This window comes from Eptatretus burgeri, chromosome 13, assembly GCF_056783735.1.
Source record: "Eptatretus burgeri isolate ZD-2024b chromosome 13, Ebu_testis_v1, whole genome shotgun sequence".
Lineage (NCBI taxonomy): Eukaryota > Metazoa > Chordata > Myxini > Myxiniformes > Myxinidae > Eptatretus > Eptatretus burgeri.
The window spans coordinates 23683144-23708170 of record NC_140973.1 but is presented as its reverse complement, the minus strand read 5'-3'; the positions used below and the strand labels follow the sequence as shown (position 1 = coordinate 23708170).

General features: G+C 43.4%; 2 protein-coding genes across 5 annotated transcripts in view; one reads left to right on the top strand and one right to left on the bottom strand.

Moving 5' to 3' along the window:
- Positions 1–4614: 4614 nt before the first annotated feature.
- CCDC43 (coiled-coil domain containing 43) lies at positions 4615–12712 on the bottom strand. Of its 2 annotated transcripts, XM_085851713.1 has the most exons (6): positions 12575–12712; positions 11591–11793; positions 9832–9913; positions 8859–9025; positions 8341–8398; positions 4615–6259 (listed from the first exon to the last, which is right to left on the bottom strand). In XM_085851713.1, exons 2-6 carry the CDS (start codon positions 11777–11779, stop codon positions 6072–6074), a joined length of 684 nt encoding a protein of 227 aa, XP_085707839.1. In that variant the 5' UTR covers positions 11780–11793; positions 12575–12712; the 3' UTR covers positions 4615–6071. The 2 variants fall into 2 exon arrangements, with proteins under 2 accessions (XP_085707839.1, XP_085707838.1); XM_085851712.1 differs by lacking the exon at positions 12575–12712 and having other exon boundaries at positions 11591–11912.
- A 2-nt stretch (positions 12713–12714) lies between these two features.
- The window catches only part of EFTUD2 (elongation factor Tu GTP binding domain containing 2), a 43981-nt gene continuing 31668 nt past the window's right edge, over positions 12715–25027 (top strand). Inside the window, exons 1-9 of one of the 3 annotated variants that reach the window (XM_085851704.1) lie at positions 12715–12966; positions 13258–13379; positions 18002–18167; positions 18429–18507; positions 19696–19771; positions 19871–19936; positions 20382–20417; positions 20688–20778; positions 22001–22083. In XM_085851704.1, coding sequence (XP_085707830.1) covers positions 13266–13379; positions 18002–18167; positions 18429–18507; positions 19696–19771; positions 19871–19936; positions 20382–20417; positions 20688–20778; positions 22001–22083 — 711 coding nt within the window. In that variant the 5' untranslated portion in view covers positions 12715–12966; positions 13258–13265. Of the gene's footprint in view, positions 13173–13257; positions 13380–18001; positions 18168–18428; positions 18508–19695; positions 19772–19870; positions 19937–20381; positions 20418–20687; positions 20779–22000; positions 22084–25027 lie in introns of all 3 variants that reach the window. The other 2 variants (XM_085851703.1, XM_085851705.1) reach the window with 2 other exon arrangements.

The following is a 25027-nucleotide window of genomic DNA, read 5'->3' as shown; positions in this document are numbered from 1 at the left end:
TTTGTTTGTTCCCATGCACATGTAAATAAATGATTCAACTCTCTCTGGGACAGGAGTAACGTTCAATTCCACTTGACGTTCGAGTAATTCCACCACCACTTCATCTGATGAAATTTGATACCTTGTTCCCCAATATCTCCATCGTGCTTAGCATCTTCTGTACTCTTGCGGTCACCATTGCACAGGCGGAATGCTCTTTCAATACAATGGCAAGAGTAAAAAAAAATGTCCTGAGATCAACCACGTGTCAAGATCAACTGACAAATTTGGAAGCACCGGTGGAAGCGCCTTCAGCAAGGAAATTGGATTTTGATGCCATTATTGAACTGTTCGCTCGCCAGAGCCCACAAAGCACCTTGGGTCGAGCTTCATTTCATCGTAGAAATCATTATGTTTGGTTTTTCTTTGTTTTTTGAATTTTGATAGATTAAGAACTGGAATGGCACTCGGTAGACCGCATACCTCCACCATGCTGAACCAGTGTGACCACTCCTCATTTTCATAAATGCCAAGGTGAGCCAATGAAAAAAGCCAAGACGCCAAGGTGAACAACGAATAGCCAAGATCTTGTGAAAAAAAGCCAAGGAGTGGTCACACTGTGCTCAACAGTTTACATTGTGTATTCCACTGAAAGGCTCGATCAGGATTGGGACCTGAACCAAAATCAAATTGGCTTGGTCTTGTCATCAAAGCAACTTGTCCAAGAAGTTTTGTCGTAACTTGTCCACAACTTTTAGAAGTATGATGTTGTACATCGTTTTTGAACCCATCTCTCAATGGTGATCAGAGGATAATGTCTTAAATTCTTCTATCCAGATTCGGATCTTCGCCAACATCGAATTGATTTGTTCTTGTCACACTCCCAACCTGTCCATCAAGTTTTTGAGATATCCTGTTCACAGACAGACTGGTGGAAACATAACCTCCGCCCCCCTTTGGTGGTGGAGATAATGACTGAAATCATAATCATCAATATATTCTTGTTACTTTTTGGATTTATTTGATACTAAGAAGATTAGCCATCACCAGTGATGGGGAAAATAAAGCAAAAATATGCTTCCCCAGTGATGGAAAAAGTTTAAGTTAATCATTCAATATAAATAATTTCAATGGAGTGTTGAAAAGGTAAATTGTGTTGCACTCTTGGTTTCACTCAGCCAAAGCTCTGAAGTACTTCTGACCTACCATGAAATGGTGATGCAACATCAGTTGCTCAATCCCAAGGCTTGCCATTCTTCGTACGAGCATTGTATCACTTTACCGGGACCGATTCACTCCATCCCCTGAATAGTTATTGAAATGGTGAATGTTGTACGAGCTTTATAAACACATCCTAATTGGATTATTAGGTTCCATGTTCTGATTTAGATATTTGGAGGATTTCTCACTTTGCTGTTGATTTTGGAGCAAATTATAAATGTTTTAGCGATGGGATGACCTCTGAGGATGCTGGCCTGTCAGGACTCTGGATATTGATACCAATGACGTCGGATATCGAGTCGTGATTCCCAACTTGCTTATTGGAGTTCATGGAGTGGGTCCCAGTGTCCATCCGTATTTATGACTTGCCAGAGTCCTTCGCCAGAGTCAGCGACTGGCACCCTGAACCAAAAGGGCTACCACAGCATTTTTCAGCGCCATGCATTACCCTTTGGTCTACGCCTAGTTGGTCAGGGGTTCATCCTACAGCAAGATAACGACCCAAAACATACCACCAAACGATGTCAGAACTACCTTAGAACAAAAGAACAAGACGGTAGGCTTCAAGTCATGGAATGGCCAGCACAGTCTCCAGACTTGAACCCCATCGAGCTGGTTTGGGATTAACTGGACAGAAGGGTGAAAACAAAGCAACCTACAAGTGCAACACATTTGTGGGAACTTCTACAACAGTGTTGGGAAGAACTTTCTGAACAATATTTGATTTCCATTGTAGAAAGAATGCCACGAGTAAGTTCGGCTGTTCTATCTGCAAAAGGTGGCTACCTTTATGAGTCAAAAATTTAGACTAAATTTTGTTCAACAAAACGATTCCATGATTTCTTTTTTATCTGAAATTGTTTATTTGTTCTATGCTTTAATTTCAGAGTACATTGAAACATTAAACTTCTTAAATTTCAATAAAAGATGGAAAAATGGGGGTGTTCTAATACTTTTGACCAGTTGTGTATATCTTGTAACAAGAATCTCTGAAGTCACGGAATCACACATTTATCCCTGTGTTCATAAGTGATGGCGATTAACGGAAAGGATTTGAAATTTCAGGTTGAGTTGGTGGATGGGAGTGTGTTCACACAGTCCCATCAATCGTTATTTAAACCATTTACATCACTGGATAAGAGCCAGGCCTGGCGTGGGTTTAGCGGTTAGGGTGGTGGCTTAGGATCCTAGGGTCCTGAGTTTTTAGCCTTGTTGACTGTTGAATTAACACCAGGGGTTTGACTCAGCCTGCCATCCTTCTGAGATCGGTGAAATGAGCACCAGTGTACAGGTAATAGGGGCACTGCATCAGTAGCATAGCTGTGCCCCTAACCAATGATGCAACCAACAAGCTATAAAAAAAGGCTGAACATGAAGGGATGACATAAGAAGCAGTTTTTACGGATGGGCTAACTCCCCCACAACTATGGATTTTAACTATAAAGGTGGGAGTAAAAATGTGACCTGCAGGCGATCGACAAAAACCAAACAGACAGGACAAGAACAGCACTCGGTAGGGCGCGTACCTCCACCAGGCTGAACAGTTTACGTTTTGTATCCCACGACCAAAATCTAATCGGCTTGTTCTCGTCATCTAACCAACTCATCCACTAGGTTTTGTCATAATCCAATCACAACTTTTGGAGATATCGTGCTCCATATCGTTTTTAGCCCCATCACTCAATGATAAAGAATCACTTAAAAAAATTATTGGGTCAGGATTCAGATCTTCACAAAAATCAAATAAATTCTTCCTTGTCACACATCTCACCTGTTTACCAAGTTTCATTCGAATCCATCCATAACTTTTTGAGATATTGTGCCGTGCATTGTTTTTCACCCTATCTCTCAATGGTGAAAATCACTTTAAAATTCTCGGATCCAGATCTGGATTTTCACCAAAATCTAATCATTTTGTCTTTGTCATACACTAAAAACCTCTCCACCAAAATTCGGCTGAATCCGTCCACAACTTTTTGAGATATCCTCTTCACAGACAGACAGACAGGTGAAAACAACCTCCGTTCACCTTCGGTAAAGACAAAAAAGGAAATCCTTAGAGATCACGCACTTGAGACATTCTGCTGAAAGACAAACAAACAAGAAAGATGTGTAGAGCACGATAATTGTGAAATCCCTGAAACAAATTTGACGATCAAAATAATTGGTGGTTGAATTCAGTAACCTGATGTGCAAATCCTCTTCAAATGTCAAGTCAATGGGATTAAAAAAACTTGAGTATTTTACAAATTTCACCGAAGTTGTTGACCTTTGGTCTATGTTTACCTTTTTACTTAAAAAACAATAGGCTTCTTCCTTGTGACAAACTCTACTGGGTGGTGAAGTTTGGTGAAGATCAGTTTAAAATTGTGACTTGTCGGTGGTTGACAAACAAACAAACAAGCCGGTAGGCGGCGATGGGTCGCCGAGCATGGAAACGATAAGATATAGAGCAAAATGGATGTTATATAGTGGATAGGGAATCACCTTAAGATTATGCATATCAAATCTCATCCAGTTCCATCCACTGATAACTACTCGGTATCCATTTGAATGAAAAGTACCGAAAATGCGGTTTGAAATCGGAAATCCCCAAAGTTTGAGGGGGTGCTGTGGGTGAACAAAGATCTAAATTGAAAATCCAGCTCGATCGTTTGTGCACAATGTATTCCAGACGATTAGTGTGAATTTTCATGACCATCCAACCATAACCCTAGGAGGAGTAGCATTTGGCGCGAAGGCACCTCCAGCTCTCGCATATTATCGATTTTTGCACCAATTGACCTTTGACCCCTGACCTAAGCTAAATCGGTCAATATGTCCAGAGGCAAAGTTGTAGTACTCATTGAGTACCATGGACCTGCAATGTTTCATTCGTATCGATGCACTCACCTGGTCGCGAGGGGGCCTTCAATTTTCACCAATTTTTGCACATACCCTAATTGTAGGGGGCGCTGCGGGTAAAGTATTCAATACATCACAAAATCCAGAATATATTTGATAGAGCATCACCTGTAGATCATTCGTGCCAAATTCCATAACCCAACATGGGATAATGGCTTTCGGAATTTATTTCGCGTGAACCATACCGATTTTGAAGGTTTTTCGGTTGTTGCGAGGGAACCAAAGCGTCCCCAGCAACCATCACAATTTCCAAAGCATGAGGTCATAAGATGTACCTACCACCCGAGTTTGGTCAAAATCCGCCCACGTTTACTACCAATTAGGCTGATGACAAACGAACAAACAGACAGAATTACTGACAATAAGGGTCACCTATTTCGGCGACCCAACAGACAAACACACTGAGATGAAAACATAACGTCCATCCACCTTTGGTGGTGGAGGTAATGAATGGTGGGAAAATACAATCCTTGTCATCACATCCATTCGGCAATGGATATATAATCAAAGCACTGTATACAATTTTATTCATATTTTTTTGTATACATTGTCGAGGCTCGTATGAGAGCCAACACAGCGTACAGCAAGGGGGTGGGAGACAAGAGGGGCGGGAGAAAAGAGTGGGGAACAGGGACATCAGATCTGTGGAAGGGAGAGAGATGGGGGCAGGGAACACAAGATGGACATTTCAAGGACTTTCAGGAAGGAAAGCAGGGAATTTGAAGGAGGTGGGTTTGGGATGGATTCACGGGGGTAGAAAAGATCGAGGTTTTGGATGGGGGAACATAAGAGGTGGTGGTGAACAGCTGTTTTTAAGGTGAAATTAAAAGTGTTATTGATAAAATAAGATTCAGAAGAAAGGATTAAAGACATCAAGATGCGAGAGTCGTACATCGATATACAGCCATTCAAAAAACCTGCTTCCAAAAGTCATTAAAAGTACATTTGCAAGTCGTCATTTTTTTTCACCTGTAGATGTTTCGTGTAAGGAACCAATAATCAAAAACAAAAAACCCTGTTTTTAAACCATTTTAACTCGAAAGTAGTAAAAGTCATGAATCGTATCACATCTTCTTGTTAAAACGAATAAACCGGGCTGAGATCCGAACCCAGGCGAGACGGCTCAGAGGCCGGTGTGCATATCTCGAGGACACCCTGCCAGCCCTTCAATTTCATGATTACAACAGCAATTGCCAAAACATTGACAACTTCATAGAAAATGCCATTTTTAATCTTGAAATGTCAGAGCTATCCAATAGACAATTCAACCTCGATTTTTCAACAGCTACAGCGAGTATTCCATTACAATTCACCAATTATGCAAATGTAATCACACGAGGAAAACATACTTTATCAAAAACATGTTTCAAAATCCACCCTCGATGCTCCCCAACCCTGCACCACATACATTGCTGATGGAAAGAAAAAACAAAAAACAGAAGACACTGCATCTCATAATCCATCACATTTGATCGAGTCAGAGCAATGTCCAGGTTAACAGCATCAAATAACACTGCAATCGTTGGTTGTTATCAAATACTTGTGGGTAAGAACCCGTTCGCAAATTAAACCCAAGATCGTCTATAACAATGACAGATCGCCTTAACATCACTTCACCAATTGTGACCGCTAAGTACAAATTGGAGCAAAGGTAAACTTGCTGGACATGGAAAAAGAGGAAAGGAACTTTGGAGCCAAAAGCCATTGTGCATTGTGTTTGTCTCATTTTGTTTAAGTTTTGCACTTGGCCACACACTTTATGTCGAGTAGCACTCACCTTGGTTCACATGCAGAAGTAAAATCCCCCAAGCTAATGGCACATCCATGTCCAATCTAACAAGATCAAAGGCAGTGCATGTTCAATAACTCAATGCGAGTGGACTCCCACGCCATACCAGTTTCAAACATTGGCAAGTACGACTGGCAGGTAGTGTCAGGATGAACGTCTGAAGACGGTCCCAGCATGCTCATCTTCGTCGCTCACCGCGCTGGCACTTCTTGCGCCGTTCATCGAGTTTCTCCTGCCGGGCCAGTCGGTCACGTTCCCGTTGCTGCACGTTGTCCACTCGTCGTTGCTGAGTCTCCAAGCGTGATCGCTCTCGTGTCTCGCGCTGTGCCTGTGCGACCTTTAACGCATTGGTATTTCGGAACATGACTTAAAGCATCATAGGTGTAAGCCAGGCCACCAGCAGATTGCGAGAAGAGGGTTAAGCAATGGCATTGATGATGAGGTCAAGGAAATTCAAATATCTTTAAACAATTCCTAATGAGTTTAACACCACCTCGTACTTAAAATAGGAAAAACCAAACAGTAAAAAAATTTTGCAAATGAACGGTGGAAAAATACAATCCTTGTATCCACATCCATTCAGCAGTATAGAGTTACCAAAGTGCTGGATACAATTAAATGCGTTATTGATAAAATAGGATTCAGAAAGATGTCGCACTATGACACTTGTACAGCAATATATGGACGTTCAAAAACCTGCTTCCAAAAGCAATTAAAACCAGAAGGGCACACAGTAGAGCGCATAAATATGGCAGACTGATTCGTTAAAGTTTTGTATCCCACAAATAGGCTGGATCTGGATTCGGTCCTGAAATAAAATCCAATTGGCTTGTCCTCGTCACATAACCATCTCATCTACCAAGTTTCGTCCGAATCTGTCCACAGCTTCTTGAGATATTGTGCTATATATCGGTTTAGCCCGATCACTCAATGGTGAAGAATCACTTTTAAAAAAAAAAATCAGATCCGGATCCAGATTCAGATTCAGATCTTCACCAAAATTGAATCAATTCTTTGTTGTCACACACCCAATGCGTCCACCAAGTTTCGTCTGAATTCGTACACAACCTTTTGATAGATCGTGCTCCCTATCATTTTTAGCCCCATCTCTCAATGGTGAAGAATCAGTAAAGAATTAAATAATTCTCGTATCCAGATCCGGATTCATGTCTTCACCATAATCGAAACAATTCTTCCTTGTTCCAGTACATACCCAACCTGCCCACCAAATTTCGTTGGAATCCATCCACTACTTTTTGAGATATTTTGTGCACGCACGCGCGCATGCACACACAACCTCCATCCACATTCAGTTGTGGAGGTAATTACATTTTCTGGAATGTCGTCATTCTTCACAAATAAATGTTTTGTGTCAGGAAACAATCTTCTTCTTGCGTATGGCAGCTTAGCTGCCGGGGTAGCTATCATTTATTGGAAGCGCGACTGTGTCGCTGATGCAGTGCCCCTCTCCCAGTACACACTGGTACTCATTTCGCCGACCTCGGAAGGATGACAGGCTGAGTCAACCCCCTGGTGTATTAATTCAGTGGCCCAACGGGGCTTGAACTCCGGACCTTTTGGATCCCAAGCCGCCACCCTAACCACTAAGCCAACACCAGAATTTCAGGAAACAATAATCATAATAACAAAAAAAAAATCTAAGCTTTTAAACCATTTTAACAAGAAAGGAGTAAAACTCGTGAAACATATCACGTCCTCTCGTGAACACGAACTCGAGCGAAGTCAATGGCGGGCCAGCACAAATCGCCACGCTTCCCACCAAAAACAAAGTTGAAAGATGGCAAAAAGTTGCACGAGGAATGAGCAAATATCAAATTTTGAATTTATAAAATTTCCGTTTTGACCCCTATGACCCCGAAGTCTCCACCCTCTGGGGCATGACTGGACGAAGGGGGGGGGGTGGGAGGTCAAATCCAAAATCGTTACTTATTTCATGCACCCCCCAATGACCTTTTGATCCCCCAACCACCACCCTGACCTTTTGACCTCGTCCCAGGAGGGAGGGCCAAAGATGACACTTCTCTTGCACATCCGTACCATGTGTTGATCACAACTACGTTTGGTGAATTTCTGCCGAACTCTTTAGAAAGACATAGCGTGACGGACAGACAGACAGACAGACAGACAGAGCAGATGACAATAGCCCCCCATTTTTTTTTTTTCAAACACAAACAAAAGTGTAGGCATAACAATTTGAGACTGACCGACAAATCAAAATTGGTTTTAAAAACGATTCGTTTCAATAAGATCTTACAGACTGAATCAAAAGCAGTAACGCCCTTGATGTTTGTCTCAAGCTGGTTATTAAAAGCGTAACCTCACTTCTCAGATAATATGAGCAGCACCTTGCAAAGGACACATGGGGAGGGAATATGGGACATGGGATGATTATCATGAGATCCACGCGCTTTGCCAAAGTAGGATACCGGGATCTTCGTCCGTGTTGCCAGATGCACTCGTGCCATCGTCTTCCTCATCAACAGTCCCCTCATTAAGGATCGCGGACACATGAAACGGTAGGGATTCCCACTCCCAATATAAAAAGCTCAACATATGCATTGCATGTCAGGTGACAGCCAGTGAGTGATGTGAGAATGCAAGGCACAGCAGCTGACCACAATGTGTAGACGGATAAGCAGAGAAGCTTTAAAGCTTTTTTGTTGTTGTTGTTGTCAACGGGTTATTTAAAAAAAAACAAAAATGCCGAGCGAGTCTGGAATGGATCCAATATGCACGAACAAGCAACAACATTGCCAAAATGGTGACTGTAAGAAGACAGCAGGACAATAACGAAGGAAGATGCAACCCCAGGACACACAACGACAGTGTTAGTGATCGTTTAAAAGACAGATTACGGGTATAAACTAGTGATGAGTAAATAATGTCCCACCACTCACAAACCATCGTGAAATGATCACCGACCAACCACTTTCAAAGGATATGTATCGATCTCTTCCAGCATTCCGTATTGTGCAATCAGCGCTTCTCTGCGCTGCCTCTCCTCTGCCTCCTGCACATTGTTTCTTGTGGAGGCCGAAGCTGGAGCAGGCTCAACCAAAATGACCTGCCGCTCCATGAGTCCCATCAGCACCTGAACGCTGTCTTCTCCACCTGCCAGAAAATGCATGATGTGGTCAGTACTCCATTAAGCTACGGACAAAGGCCTGGAGGATGAGCTGTTTTTCAAGGAATGACTCGGAACGACAGGGGATGCCCAGTCTGTGGTTGGCTTTTGAGGCCAGGAGAGGTCAACGTGGATAGCGAGGCCGAGAATTTCAAGACTCTGAATGGCTCTTCCAATGGCGAAGTGGTGACAAGATGAGACTGATATTTATCGGGATTGAATGACATGTTATATTCATCAGACAAACGTGTCTTCAATTCCAGATCAGCAGAGAGTGATGCAGTTGCTGTTTACTTATCAGTGGGATGGGATATACGGTATGATGTATTAGAATGTGCAGTTGTCTGAAAGAAGTTAAAAGTGAACGGATTTCATTCCACATGATTGAAATTGTTTTTATCATGAAGGAAAAAAGAAGAAAACATCTGTTGACAGATTTCAACATCATTGTGATCGTCTTCAAAAGAATGTCTGTGCTGAAGAGAGCGGAGTTGGTTCCTCAAACCATCCAGTATGCAGACAAGTCATGAGTGGGACAAGATGTGACAACCAGGCAGCAGGTGTTCCTTTGAGAGTTTCAGCACCGGAGTGGTATTTTACACAAAATGGAAAAACAAAACAGATTCATTTAATAATGATACAAATAAAGTTTATGTTGAAGGTCCATTTGCAAATCGGAAAGCCTTTCATGCATCAACCAAATCCTTACAACGCGAGGCATCTCATCGCCCGTGGCCGTTTGAGAATTCCTCGTCAATAATGTCACTCACTGAACATGATGGAGAGAACAAACCTTCAGATGAATGCACACAGGTTTGCATCTCGTTCCACTTGGAAACTATTTCAGAGCAGAGATCATCAAGTGATGTGTCCTCCTGCAGAGATAAACAAGTTACATATATATATATATATATATCAAAAACCAACACCTTCAAAACTGTTTTGAGCCCACCTTTTACCACCACCACAAACAAACCCACAATCCCACCTTTTACCACCCCCCCCCCAACCAGAGACATGACACGTGCAGTGGTGCAGTTAGCTCGTCTTGCAGCACGGCCAACACCAAGCAATCCCATCTGCATTATATGACAAGAAATAACCAGATTTCACATGGGAGATTGCACCGATAAATATAATTGTGATCGTTAATGGACAATCTATCGATTCATGTACTTGGTTGGGACAGCAAATTGAGAAAAGGAAGAAAATTGGGGAATAAAAAAAAAAAAAGAGAAGAAAAGGCGTAGAGGAGTCGAGAAAGGAAGTTGTGAGGAAAGAGGAGAAAACAGCAAAACTGGCGTCTCGTATGGAAGACGCAAAATCCTTTTTTATGTATGTAATAAATAGATGGTCCCAAAGCTTCAGGACTGCAGACGAAGCATGGAATGTGAATGTTTTGCCGAATCAACACTGAAAATATCGTGTTGAATGGGGACATAACGTGTAGACGTAGTCAACGTGCAACGCGCGGCCGTCTCCAGCAACGCGCGGGCGCCTCTCCGTTACCGGTCCCCAGTGACAGTCTCCGTTACCGGTCCCCAGTACAGTCTCCGTCGACCGTCACCAGTACAGTCTCCAGTACCTTATCCAGTGACCGTCTCAATCAACCGTCCCCAGTGACCGTCTACAGTGACCATCCCCAGTGATGGTCCCCAGTGACCGTCTCCATCGACCGTCCCCAGTGACAGTCTCCAGTACCCGTCTCCAGTGACCGTCCCCAGTGACCGCCCCAGTGACGGCCCCCAGTGACGGCCCCCAGTGACCGGTCTCCAGTGACGGTCTCCAGTGACGGTCTCCAGTGACGGTCTCCAGTGACCGTCCCCAGTGACCGTCCCAGTGACGGCCCCCAGTGACGGCCCCCAGTGACGGCCCCCAGTGACGGCCCCCAGTGACCGGTCTCCAGTGACCGGTCTCCAGTGACGGTCTCCAGTGACGGTCTCCAGTGACGGTCTCCAGTGACGGTCTCCAGTGACGGTCTCCAGTGACGGTCTCCAGTGACGGCCTCCAGTGACGGCCCCCAGTGACGGCCCCCAGTGACGGTCTCCAGTGACGGCCCCCAGTGACGGCCCCCAGTGACCGGTCTCCAGTGACGGTCTCCAGTGACGGTCTCCAGTACGGTCCCCAGTGACGGTCTCCGTTACCCGTCCCCAGTGACGGTCCCCAGTGACGGTCTCCAGTGACGGTCTCCAGTACCGTCCCCAGTGACGGTCTCCGTTACCCGTCCCCAGTGACGGTCCCCAGTGACGGTCTCCGTTACCCGTCCCCAGTGACCGTCCCCAGTGACGGTCCCCAGTGACGGTCCCCGTTACCCGTCCCCAGTGACCGTCCCACCTGTGGTGTATTGGCATACGTGGGCAGGGCACAATGCGGGGAGGGTTGTGGGGGCGTGGAGGAGTGGTTTTGGTAGTCACGTGTCCGCAAGGCATATGGGTGTTCGCGCCGCTCGAGGCGTGTGTGTAGTCTACAGTAGTGTGCATTCGGACGGGCAATAAACAGAGTTCGAATGCACACGGCAATACACCGCACCACCCAGCACACTCAGGCCGTACCAGTATCGCGGAGAGAATATCAGCCAACGCTTCCCGCTTCTCTGCGTCCGACTCGTCTCCCTCCAACACGCCGCCGATGTACACACCATACACGTCCGACTCCACTCCCAGCCCTTCCAAACGATCACGTAACCAGTCGGGACACGTGTTCTCGGACCCAGAACCTCCACTCGCCGCCATGATGATCATCAACGAGGCGTTCTCTAAATTCCGATCGCGAACAAATGTTTCGTCATTGTTCATCAATTGTTTTTCTCCAGATCCAAATTTGAAACAGACATCAAACACAAACAAAACTCTCCATTTTCACTTTATTAAATACATTTAAAACAAATAAATAAAACTACGACGCGAAAACACCGGAAATAACTTCCGTACACCCTGTGGTGTCCGCCCCACAAACAACAACCACTCAACACATCAAGGAGGGAAATAACGTCCATACACCACGTGGTGTCCGCCCCACAAACAACAACCACTCAACACATCAACGAGGGAAATAACGTCCATACACCACGTGGTGTCCGCCCCACAAACAACAACCACTCAACACATCAAGGAGGGAAATCACGTGGTGTATTGAAGTTGTGTCCGCCCCACAAACAACAACCACTCAACACATCAAGGAGGGAAATCACGTGGTGTATTGAAGTTGTGTCCGCCCCACAAACAACAACCACTCAACACATCAAGGAGGGAAATAACTTCCGTACACCACGTGGTGTCCGCCCCACAAACAACAACCACTCAACACATCAAGGAGGGAAATAACTTCCGTACACCACGTGGTGTCCGCCCCACAAACAACAACCACTCAACACATCAGGAAGGAGGGAAATGTAAATAATTATCGAACCGACGTTTCACTCACTGGAACGAAACGATAAATACGTCAAAGAGGAAACAAACAGCCGCGGTGAGCAAGCATCGTCCGCAATGACTAAAAACGGGATGTAAACCCGACCCCAAGCATGAAAAACACACCTTATGCGACCTTTCGTACATGCAAGAGAAGAGTGACTCAACATTCAGGCAGCTCATCACATATGTGGACGATAATGAAATATTTAATTGTAAAAACAACGGGGATAAAGCTCGTCGTCGTCCTGAGACAAAGGGAGAGTATTTAGTAGAAAGACGCAGGTTTTGCCGGCGGTGTAAACCTTGTATTTGTTTCATTTCAACATTCTTCTCCATAATATACTGTAAATAATATTATGACGTTTTATAGAGTTAAAAAAAAATCAACTTGTAAGCAGCTGAGGAACGGTCCGACCGACCAACGCAAGCGGACCTTCACCATACATCGCCTAATATTGAGTGAATCGCGGCCTGCACCATCTGTCAATTAAAAAAAAAGAGATATTTTATCACAGGTACGTAATTGTTGAAGTGAAATGTTCCACAAGTTCTGTGTTTTCAAACATCTCGCTAAATGTGCCCTGAAGCCTTCGAGGCGATCTTGACGAGGTGCCATTGATTGAACGTCGTGCTGACGTCGGGCCCTCTGCAGACGAGTTTTTATAAACCGCGCACGATCGAGTGTGTCCTTTATTCGGAGGTCGATTCATATTTTTTGACGGTAATTTCTCCTCTTTATTGTTGGCGGAACCTGACGGGTCCGAACCTGCGCGCGCTCACCTCACCGTGTGGTTCTCTCACCTCAGGCCCCGCCATGGATACGGACCTTTACGATGAGTTTGGTAATTACGTCGGGCCGGAGCTCGATTCCGATGATGAAGATGATTTGGATGAACTTGGAGAGGTGGAGGATCATGTCCAAGACGAGGTGACACGGAGTTCATTACCCTTTTTTTTTGTTTTTACTGTATTCTTCTTCATTTTTATTCCATTTGATGCACTGACGATCTTCACACACAGATCGTTGGTGCTGCCGCAATGGTGGCTCGGTAAAAAAGGGTTATAATGGGGGGTTTGCCATTGCCTTCTCACAGTTGTTTGTCTGTGCTTTCTCCTTGTTAAAGCCCCTGTCACACCTTGACGTTTTAGCCAGCGTATGGCAATGTATCAAAATGTATGTAAAACGCTGGCGTACGCTGAACTACTGATGTTTTTGGCGTATTCATAACGAGTTGGACGTATGCATAACGTATTAGTAACGTACACAGAACGTTTCGATAACATAGAGATAACTTATACCAACGAATGCTTAGCGTGTTGTCGGCGTTCACAACCTATGCCCAATGATAGTCTAACTTATGCATAGCGCAGCAGCGTATCGCCGACGATCACGTGGCGTAGCCTATTAAAAGGCTGCCGCTCGACGATTCAAATTATAACCGCACTAGACATCTAAGTGTCAAGCCACTGTCGCACCTTGACGTTTTAGCCAGCGTATGCCGACGTATGAAAAATTTGTCTAATACGTTATGGGTAAGTTTTGTATACGTTAAGAGCACGCTGGCATACGTCGACAAATTTTAAGCATGCTGAAAATTTTTCGACGTATGCCAGCGTATGACGCACACGTTCCGCATACGCTGGCCATAAGTTGTAGGCACATTACGCGATCGTTGACACACGTCGACACACGTTACTTGTAAGTTACTCATAAGTCGAAACACGTCGAGGTAATGTTTCGCGTACCTGAAACTTATTTCTAACCTATGAGTAATGTGCTTTGAACCAATGTGTAACGTATCTCCAATGCATATTGACGTATGTAGATGTATTTGACGTCTTCCGGACGACCACATAACTTACTGAACGTGTTACTAACTTACAGCTACCGTATAATGGCGTATGAGCAGCGTTTAGGGGAATTGATATAAAAAATGGGGTTCACACAGGAGGAACCCGTCAGTGTTCCAGACTCCATGTTTTTTTTGTTTTTTTTCTTCGGCATGACTGTGATGTTGACACTTCGGTTTCTAGTGCGGTTATGATTTAAATCGTTGAGCGGCAGCCTATTAATTATATTATATTATAATCGCACTAGAAATCGAAGTGTCAACATCACCGTCATGCCGAATAAAAAAACCCCCAAAAAAACCATGGAGTCTGGAACACTGATGCTAAACATTACCCCGACGTTTTTGACTTATGAGTAACTTACAAGTAACGTGTGTGGACGTGTGTCAACTATCGCGTAACGTGCCAACAACACGTTAATCATTGGTTGGAAATAAGTTTCAGGTACGCTAAACATTACCTCGACGTGTTTTGACTTATGAGTAACTTACAAGTAATGTGTGTTGGCATGTGTCGGCATGTGTCAACGATCGCGTAACGTGCCTACAACTTATGGCGAGCGTATGCGGAACGTGTGAGTCATACGCTGGCATACGTCAAAAAATTTTGAGCATGTTAAAATTTGTCGACGAGCTCGGCGTACTACAACGTATGCCAGCGTGCTTCAGCGTGCTCTTAACATATACAAAACTTACCCATAACGTATTCGACGTGTGCCAGCGTATTAGACAAATTTTTCATACGTCGGCATACTCTGGCTAAAACGTCAAGGTGTGACAGCGGCTTAAGTTAAGCAGCACGTACCTTGTTAAGTCTGGTGAACCTCGGACGGGGTTTGAATCACCGACCTCCCAGACTCAAAACGAGCGCTCTGACCATTACGCCATCGAGCCTACCCCTACCCCTGCCCCTACCCTTCCCCCTCTACCGCAGTGGAAAATGTAAGTGGTGATGTGATGTGATGTGATGTAACGTATGTTCTCGATCCATGCGACGTTTTTGGAGAATCAAATTGCACAACCGAACCAGGATACAAGCTGGATCCGTGAACTGAATCTGATGCATATGTTTAAGATAATGAAGGGTAGAGACAAATTAAACACAGAGGGAGTTTTAAGAATAATGGACAATGACAGGAGTAGGGGCCACGCACAGATTTAGAGGAAAGAAGAGGAGAATTAGGATTGTAGCAAGGCAGGGGTAGTTGAAATCCACAGAATTGGCTCCTTGGAAAGGTAGTGGCAGCAGAAACGGTAGATTGTTTAAATTTGAGTTTGACAGGTACTTGGAGGCATCGGACATAAGGAGGTACGTGGCTATTTAGCAGGACCGGTAGGTCGCTGGTGTAGATGGGTGATTGTTTACACGTGTAGTGATTGTGATGTCTACGAAGGGTCTTTGTTTTTGCCCCGTGCGTGCGAAAATAAAAGCAGCGTTAAACAATTGGTTCACTTTGCCTCTGTCTGTCCGTCCGGCATTCACAAAGGTCATTTTATCATCGAGGAACAACTTGATGTCAATTGAATGAAATGGAAGACCAACAAAGAACCCGAAGAAGTAAAGAGTAAAGATGGAGTCATCAGGAGGAACCTGGATAGGATTCGGGTTTCAACCGCTACTCCACTACCCTCAAACCCATCCAGGTGCAGCCAAGTGAACCTTCCAGAAAAATTTCTGCAAGAATTCACATCTCCTTTGACAGGTAGATAACAAAAGGGAGAAATAGCGAGTAAAAGAGAAGAAAAAGAAAGAATTAGAATGAATAAAGAGAATTGTGAAAAAATTATAAGTATGAAAGGAAGAAAACAAAGATGTTGGGAACAACCTAAATAGATAGATTTCAGCAGTTGCTCCCCAGGCTCAAACACAAAGCTCTACCAGAGGTCTGTCAGCGGGGAAGCACAGTCCACACAGCATCATGTTATACAGTACAGTATATTGAACATGAATTGGAAAACGAACCTGTAGTTTTGCAGTACGTTGGCTCTTAATTTGTCCTGACCGCACATGCGTAGAGAGGAGTGAGAGAATTTTTCTACTCTTTATGCCTGCCTGGCAGTCAAGGAAAATTGAAAATCATTCCACACAGTAACATTACTGTATTTATGGACGTCATAAAGGACATAAAACAGGCATGATGAGCTAATGTAACGTGTTAAATAATGCGGTGTAAAAGACACTGCATCAATGGCGGTATGCCTGGTGTTGGCTTAATGGTGCGGGTGGTGGGCTTTGGATCCAAGGATCCTGAGTTCAAATCATGCTTGGCTGTTGAATTAATACCAGGTGGGGTTGACTCTGCCTGTCATCCTTCTGAGGTCAGCAAAATGAGTGCCAGCTTGCTGGTATACTGTGTTGGAGTGTCGACCCGTCCAGGATTGTGTCCAATAGCCAAGGAGACTGCTTAGGCAGCACCAATGCTCTGCACAGAGTATGGTCCCAATGGATGGATGGATGGATGGATCAATGATGGTAAACTTCCAAAAATTTTTTTTCATAAAACCTTTAAAGTGTTTGATTTTGATTGAATTTTAAACTTGAACACTAGAACACAAATCGCCTTTTTGGCACTTCCAAAAACCTCCAGTTTAGCAGGACTTGCAACATAATATTGCGGCATTTTACGTCATCACGACCAATCAAATTTGCTGCTCGCAGACCTCGCCCACATCCTTGTTTTTCTCAAGACAGTATGGGGTAAGGTGTTCGATGAACTCTCTAGTTTACGATTGTGATGTCATTTTTCAGCCTGTTTCATTTGGAAATGTAATCTACAGTTTGGGAAAGCTGAGCTTCCAAGGTTTATTGACTTTTTCTTGACCTTTTAAAATGTTACTTTAAACATTTTTTTCTTCAATATGAAACACCCTAACAACTTACCTTTCCAGATTTAAAACAACTCTACATAGTTTCTATTCCCACTTAACAAAACACTGAGAAGAGCAATCATGTTCAACGAATAGAGGCAGAATGCTGAGTGTCTAAATGTTTAATTGATGACAAATTAAATTAAAATTGAAAATATGAGTTTTATTTAATCAATGAACTATGGATTTATTTTAAATCATTGAAAAGGTTTCTATCTGAAAATGTTTTTTTCCCCATATGTGTCAGCATTAGAGCTTGTTTTTAGGTTCTAGGCCTTGTAAGGATTAATAACTATGGCCTGGCAGAATAACTTCGACGTATGCATACTCGCCTCTGAGCTGTCCAGTCTGCGTTTGATTCCTGACCCAACTATGAACTGCCCTCCTGGTGTTTTTGCAAGCAGGGCGAGCCATCAGTGTTTGTGCTGTCCCTTGGAGGGATTTTGACCTTGAGGACCTCTCTGCTAGTGTTAGTTGTCAGACCTTAAAGATCCCACGGTGTCTTTCATGAAAAGTACATGAGTTATCGCCAGCACCCTGGACACGTTACAAATTCCTGCCTGGAATGATTGTGGGAAGGCAACGGCAAACAATCCAGCATAACCATTGCTGAGAGACTGCCTCGTCGGCACCGACGCTCTGTGAAGAATAGAGTACATTGATGATGATGATGATGATAATGATGATCAGTGATTAATACCATTTTCTACAGAGGTTCAAAGTGTTGGTTTTAATCTAGTGATGAACTACTTGACGATTTTGTTTTCATTGCAAGTTCCAAAGTAAAACATAAAGCAGACAAACAAACTGCTGCCATGTCTGGGACCAATAGGCTGGTGATGATGATGAAGAGGGAGGGGAGGGAGATGCAGAGGATGAGGCTGGGACCATGGAGGTGGTTCTTCATGAGGACAAAAAGTATTACCCCACTGCTGAGGAGGTGTATGGTCCGGAGGTTGAAACAGTCGTGCAGGAAGAGGACACGCAACCCTTAACAGGTTAGTTCTGTCACACAAGTTTATGACACCAACGAGCGCGTCTTGTGCTGCAAACTGACTGATTCAAATTCAGGATGACCCGTTTGGGTTTCCCATCTGAACACTGAGCCTGGGTTGTTGGGTTGTTAAGTTCAAATCACATATCTTGTGTCTCTTCGACCATTACCTACCAATGTCCTTGTCCCATATGTGATGCATGTACAAGCATTTCTCCTTGAGCGTGAGTTCTGTTTGTGAGTGTGTTGCATTTGTGTGTTGCAGAACCTATAATCAAACCAATCCGGAAGAAGAAGTTTCGCATGATGGAGCAGGAATTGCCATCCACCATCTATGACATGGAGTAAGATATTTGCTGATTGTTGTCAGTATCATTGTCCAGATTTCTGCCCTTTAGTTTTCAAAATGATTTATATAATATACATTTGAATAGCAATACCCCTCTGTACGGGATCAGGGTGTCCATGACAATTTGCGAGCGTTTACAAAGCTGAGAGTTGCACCTGGACAGACTCTTCCTCCTCCCCAGAATACAAATTGATGATGGAGTTTTCCTTTCTTACTTTTGTTTCCCCATGACCCACCACCTTTCTCTATTGATACCATGAGGATAGCAACCTGAGCTGTGAAAATGTGGTTTCGTATGAATGTTTTTTTTTGTTTTTTTTTGTATACATAGTCGAGGTATGTGGAAAAGCTTGTACTAGTATACTGAATGGATCGGGACACAACAGGACAAAATAAACAGTTGAGAGAGGGGGGCAACACCAACAGCAGAGTTGAAGGCCAAGATAGAGGCAGACTTGGGAAAACGATGGGGGGGGTGCATGAGAGTATGCATCGGGTGGACAAGATGCATACAGAAGGAAATTTGGAAGGAGGAGGGGGTTAACGAGGGTAGAAAAGATCATAGTTTTGGATTGGGAATTGCCTGAGATGGTGGTTAACAGCTGTCTTGAAGAGCCTGGTGTTGGCTTAGTGGTTAGGATGGCTGGCTTGGATCTTAGGGTCCTGAGTTTGAGACGTTGTCTGCGTTGAATTAACACCAGGTGGAGTTAACTCAGCCTGTTATCCTTCCGAAGTCGGCGAAATGAGTTCCAGTATACTGGTAATAATGACATTGCATCAGTGGCACAGCTGTGCCCTCAGCCAATGCTGCTACCCACAGACTTGTGCTGCATACGAAGGAGGAAGTGGAGGAGCTGAGACCTGGAGGGAAGAATGAGATTGAATAATTAAATATATATAAAAAAAACACTTGTTAAAATCCTTATATTGTTTTGAATGCAAAACCTTTTTCTTTTATTTATTCTATTTTGTTTTCAATTATATGTTTCTGGACCATTGTGTTGAGTTCCTTGAATGTTCTGCTTTTCTGAGTTCCATCATGTCAGGTCTCGAATGCCTGACCGTCACCTACTTTTCAGACTTTTTATAAGGAACGCAAACCTCACTATTATATTATAGTTGTATGGATGAAAGCTTTCCGCATAAATCTGATCGTTTGTAATGTGGGGTTTCTGCACCTTAGATACTTGGCAGATCTGATGGATAATCCTGAACTAATTCGAAATATAACACTATGTGGTCATCTACACCATGGCAAGGTAAATTATTTCGTTGTCTGTCATTTCTTCCAGATTGTAAATGAACCACATTCCAGAGAGAAATTAATCATTGATTATTTGTGCATCTTCTTCATACAGTCAAGCTTCGTAGATACCTTGGTGGAACAGACTCATCCTGAAATCCGAAAGCATCTCGATCGGGATGTGAGTCTGGGGAAAGGGAAGCGCTTGATCTCTGCTTGAATGGAGCCTCTTCCATATATTGCAACAAAAACTCTGCTTATAGTATTTCAGGACACCAAATAGGCCCAGAAGGTAGCCTGTAATGCATATTAACCCTCGTTTTTTGCTTTTTTTTTTTTATAAAAAATTACAATTCTTAGAGGTGATTTAATTTTGCGCACAGCAACATTTGTAGTCAACATTTGAGAACAGAAGTGTTCATGAACCCTATTTTGGCATTGGAGTTATTTTGTTGCCTCCCGGGCATGTGATCTTGTGTACGTATTGCTCGTAAATGACGATGAAATCACTGTGAGCTAGGTGCAGGGTGGAAAGAACATGATCTGGTCTTGATTCTGGATGGCCAACAGCACTTTACTCTGTGTTTTCTTTTTGTTTTCATTCCCATCCCCCTTTATGACCGCAGCTGCGCTACACTGACACCCTCTTCACAGAGCAGGAGGTGAGGTCATTTTATTTTCCCCTCTCTTTTTACACCTGCAGATAATTTATTGCGTCCTATCTTGTTTTTGCAGAAGCAATTGCACGTTTTCACCATCAGGGAGTCTGTAGTGTACATCTTCATTCTCAACCCTTGCATATTTTCTCGTGGTGTTCTTGTTTGTAACAGTTGTGTATTGTTTCTTTTTGTGGTGAATTCTCCCCATACAACAAGTATGGTTTTCTTGCCTCGATGTGGTTGCATTTGCTATAGTTCTAAACTCTTTTGCAGCGTGGTCTCAGCATAAAAAGTACACCGGTGACGCTCGTACTTCCTGATTCAAAGGGAAAATCATTCCTCTTCAATGTGATGGACACGCCTGGTATGTTTAGGTCCAGTCACTTATATAATATGGTAAATAAAGTTCTTCCATTCACTGTTTGTTTGAAAAAATGTTGTTCTTCCTGCATCTGCAGTCTAACTTTTACTTTACTTAACATGTCTGAGTTGATGCCAAGGTTTCAGAGCTATGAAATCTTCATCCATAAAGGATCTGATTGGTAATGGGTAGTTTTGATATGCAAGGGGTAATTTTGGAATGTGTCACACAGGAGAAGGATCTGGGGGTGGTAATAGATATGGGAGGTAAGCAGGTAGTACAGTGCCAAGCAGCTATAAGTAAAGCAAATAGGATTTTAGGCTGTATTTGGAAGGGGGATCATTTATATATCAAAAGAGGTAGTTTTAACATTGTACAGGAATTTAGTGAGGGCCACATCTAGAATATTGTGTGCATTTTTGGTCACCACAGTTTCAGAAGGACATAGATGCCATAAAGAGGGTTCAGCGCAGGGCTACTGGATTTATTCTGGGCATAGTAGACTAATTTATGAGGAGGGGCTGAAGGAGATAGGGCTTTATGCACTAGAAAGGAGGTGGTTACAAGGAGATATGATAGACATGTTTAAGATGATGAAAGGTAGAGATAAAATAAGAGAAGATGAATTATTCAACAGAGTAGACGGTGATAGGACCAGGGGCCATGGCCTGAGAGTAAAGAAGAGGAGAGTTAAGACGGTAGTAAGGCAGGGGACTTTCACTCAGAAAGTAGTTAATGCATGGAATGGTCTCCCTGGAAAGGTAGTGGCAGCAGAAAGTCAATAAGTTTAAATTGGAATTGGATAGGTACCTGGAAGTTATGGAGATAGAGGGTATGGGGAAGTTGGCAGGAGTATGAGGTAGTTTGAGCATTGATGGGTGATTGTGTATATATGTGTACAGAGTGCTGTTGGTGGGGGCCTCATCAACGGGTGTTGTGTGGTTGATGTGTGTTTTTTAACCAAGCCCATGCCCCCTCCCCTGAGGATAAAAAATATAATAATAATAATAATAATAATAATAATAATAATAATAATATAGAAGAAAAAAAAGAAACATTTTGCATTTTCTTATTTTCATCTTGTGTTGATAAATTGGTGTGGTGCAGGCATGATGGGCTGAATGGTCTCCACCTGTCTGATTTCCTTGTGTGTTTTCTTGTGTGGTGTATCTGTGGTCCAACGAGCAATCACGTAAAACCATGTTTGTTGTGGCAAACTTTTCAGGTCACGTTAACTATTCTGATGAAGTTACAGCAGCGTTCAGACTGAGTGATGGAGTTGTGTTATTCATTGATGCTGCTGAAGGGGTAAGTTTGTCATCCTCTCCAGAAATTTGACAGGATGTTTATTAGATGTAAAAGGTTTTATTATGTGGTGTAAAAAAAAAAATGAAGTTGAAAACGGTTTTCTTGATTCAACTCTCTTGAGTGCTCGTGGATGGAAATTGTACTATTTCTCACTTTGGCAATAAATCTGAAAATCATTCTTCTTAAAAATATTGTTATGCAGACATGTCAGACTTCCTTTATGTCTTATTTTTACTGTTTGTATGGTTTAATAGTGTTTCCTTTCACCTGACATGGTGTCAAGACTATGGCGACCAGTGATATTTAAGAATGTTTCTTTATTTTTTATTTAGTCAATATCCTTTCATATGTGTATATCTATAATAATAAATGTCAGTGTGTGCCAGCCAGTCAGTCAGTCACTCATTCAGTCTTTGTGTGTGTATGTGTGCGTCTCCTCCATAACTCCAAAACCATGAAACCTAGCGGCCCAAAACTTTGCATGCACAGGAAGGGAATCCCAAAGGAGTGCATGACTGAAAATTGGGTACTTTGATAAATTTTTGAAGATAATTGAAGCGAAGACCCCTTTTGAAGATAATTAACGGCTTAGGTTCATGAAAGGTTTATCCTTGGTCAGCCCAACTTCACCTCACAGGGGTCTTCGCCATCATTTTGATTCAGCCGACTAAATATGCCTTGCTTTGGAACAGGTCGCAACGGTCTCTGTACGATCGAGCTTCATACCTTCGAATCGCTAATCTTCAAATCTACGAATCACTGTGTACATTGCTTATCGCTTGCCAAGCCAGCCGTTTCTTATCAACCGATGTGTGTAAGCCATGGCAATACAGTGCTTGTTTGAGTGCTTAAGCCACTTGGTGAGTGCTCGCCAAGCTGCTTGGTTTGAACCATCTGTTTTTAAAATTCCCTCCACATGACGAACCCAGATTTTGTCGATTTCAAAGTACCAGTGCGTGCCCGTATGTGCGTGGCCGTATACATGCAAAAAAAATAATATTCAAACCGTGCCAGAAACACCAACCACACAGGCCGTTCCTTCGCTCTCGCATGCCCGTACGTGCGTGGCCGTAAGTGCAAAAGAATAAAAAAAACAACTTTCAAACCGCATGCCAGAAACAACAACCACACAGGCCGTTCCTTCGCTGTCACGTACCCGTACGTGTGTGGCCGTACGTGCAAAAAAACAAAAAAACTTTCAAACCACATGCTAGAATCAACAACCACACAGGCCATTCCTTCGCTCTCGCGTGCCCCTACATGCGTGGCCGTAAGTGCAAAAAACAACAAACAAACAAAAACTTTCAAACAACTACACAGGCCGTTCCTTCGCTCTCGTAAACGACGACTGGATTGGGGCATTGTGTATATCTATAAATGCGCATAATAAATCGAGAAATTATTAGAATACAGTAAGTTATCACTATCCGGAAGTCCGTACGTTGTAACCCGTAATGGGGAACGTGCTCTAACTTGGCCATAACTTGGGAACCACTTGTCCGATTAATTTCAAACCTTGAAAAGGCAAACAAACATAGATTGCTGGAATTATAGATAGAAGATAGATACTGTGGGTATAAAACGCCAAGCAACGTATCCTGTCATTGGTAACTGAGGATCTCTTCCTCAACGGCCACGCCTACGCAGCAACGTGTCCTGCCATTGGTAACTAAATGGCGCCCTTTCCCCATCGGCCATGCCTACGTAGCAACGTGTCCTGTCATTGGTTTGGTAAATAAATGGCCATAACTTGGAAACCACTTGTCCGATTAATATCAAACCTTGAAATGGCACATACTCAGGTCCCCAGCAATATACCTGGCAAGTTTCAATTAGATCGGACCAGTGGTTGTCGAAAAACAGCGGTCACAGACACACAGAGATTGCTGGAATTATAAATAGATTGTTATGGACTCTGTTAAGGCTACCCAATCATGGTTGCTTTATGCAGCTTCTTCAGCTAGAAGAGCATGGGTGGAGTCAATTTATTTATATAATCCTCACCACCTCAGTTTAATTGATTCGCTGCGAGCTAATTGGTTATTCCCTCCATTCACAGGTGAGAAATGTGGTTTGTCCGGTATATATATATATATATATATATATATATATATATATATATATATATATATATATATATATATATATATATATATATATATATATATATATATATATATATATATATATATATATACACATACACACATATTGTTGCGGTTCTCAGAACCGCATGCATACAACAGATAGGTGTCCCAAGACAGTTATTCCATTAATATACGTATAGATAGTTCCCTCCCTTTTCTTTAGCGGGATAACAGGGAGTGTGTTGCGATGGTCTAATAGTTAAGGTTGCTAAATCATTTTCGCCTTCATTTCATCCCCACTCTTTTTCTTTTTCTTTCCTGGGATAAATCAGTCACGTGCGCTTTCGCAGTAAGGTGAGCAAACTGCCGCGCCGCCGTAAAGGATCCGCTGTATCCGGAGTCTCGTTCCCGGGCGAGCCCGAAACCCAACACGTGCTTGCCCCTCGTCTCGTTTACCACAGCGTGTTACACGGCCAGCATGATGCTCACGCTGCATGAAACACGTGCTTGCCCCTCGTCTCATCTACCACAGTGTGTAGCACGACGATCCACGGTACCCTCTGCCTTGCTTGCCCCTCATCTCGTTTACCACAGCACGACGATCCACGGTGCCCTTTGCCCTGCTTGCCCCTTCGTCTCATTTACCACAGCGTACCGTCCTTCACCTGACACGACGTGCGGTCCACGATGACCCGAGATCTCAGAGCGAACACCCCCGGGATCCGCAAGCGGCTCCGATGGAGGATACGTGATCAGTCCAGGAGGTTCTTCAGAAGACCGCGGGTCCATGGTCAGTTCACCCGAAGACAAGGGGTCCTGACCCAATGAAGATTTACTTGTGATTCGCGTGCCAATTT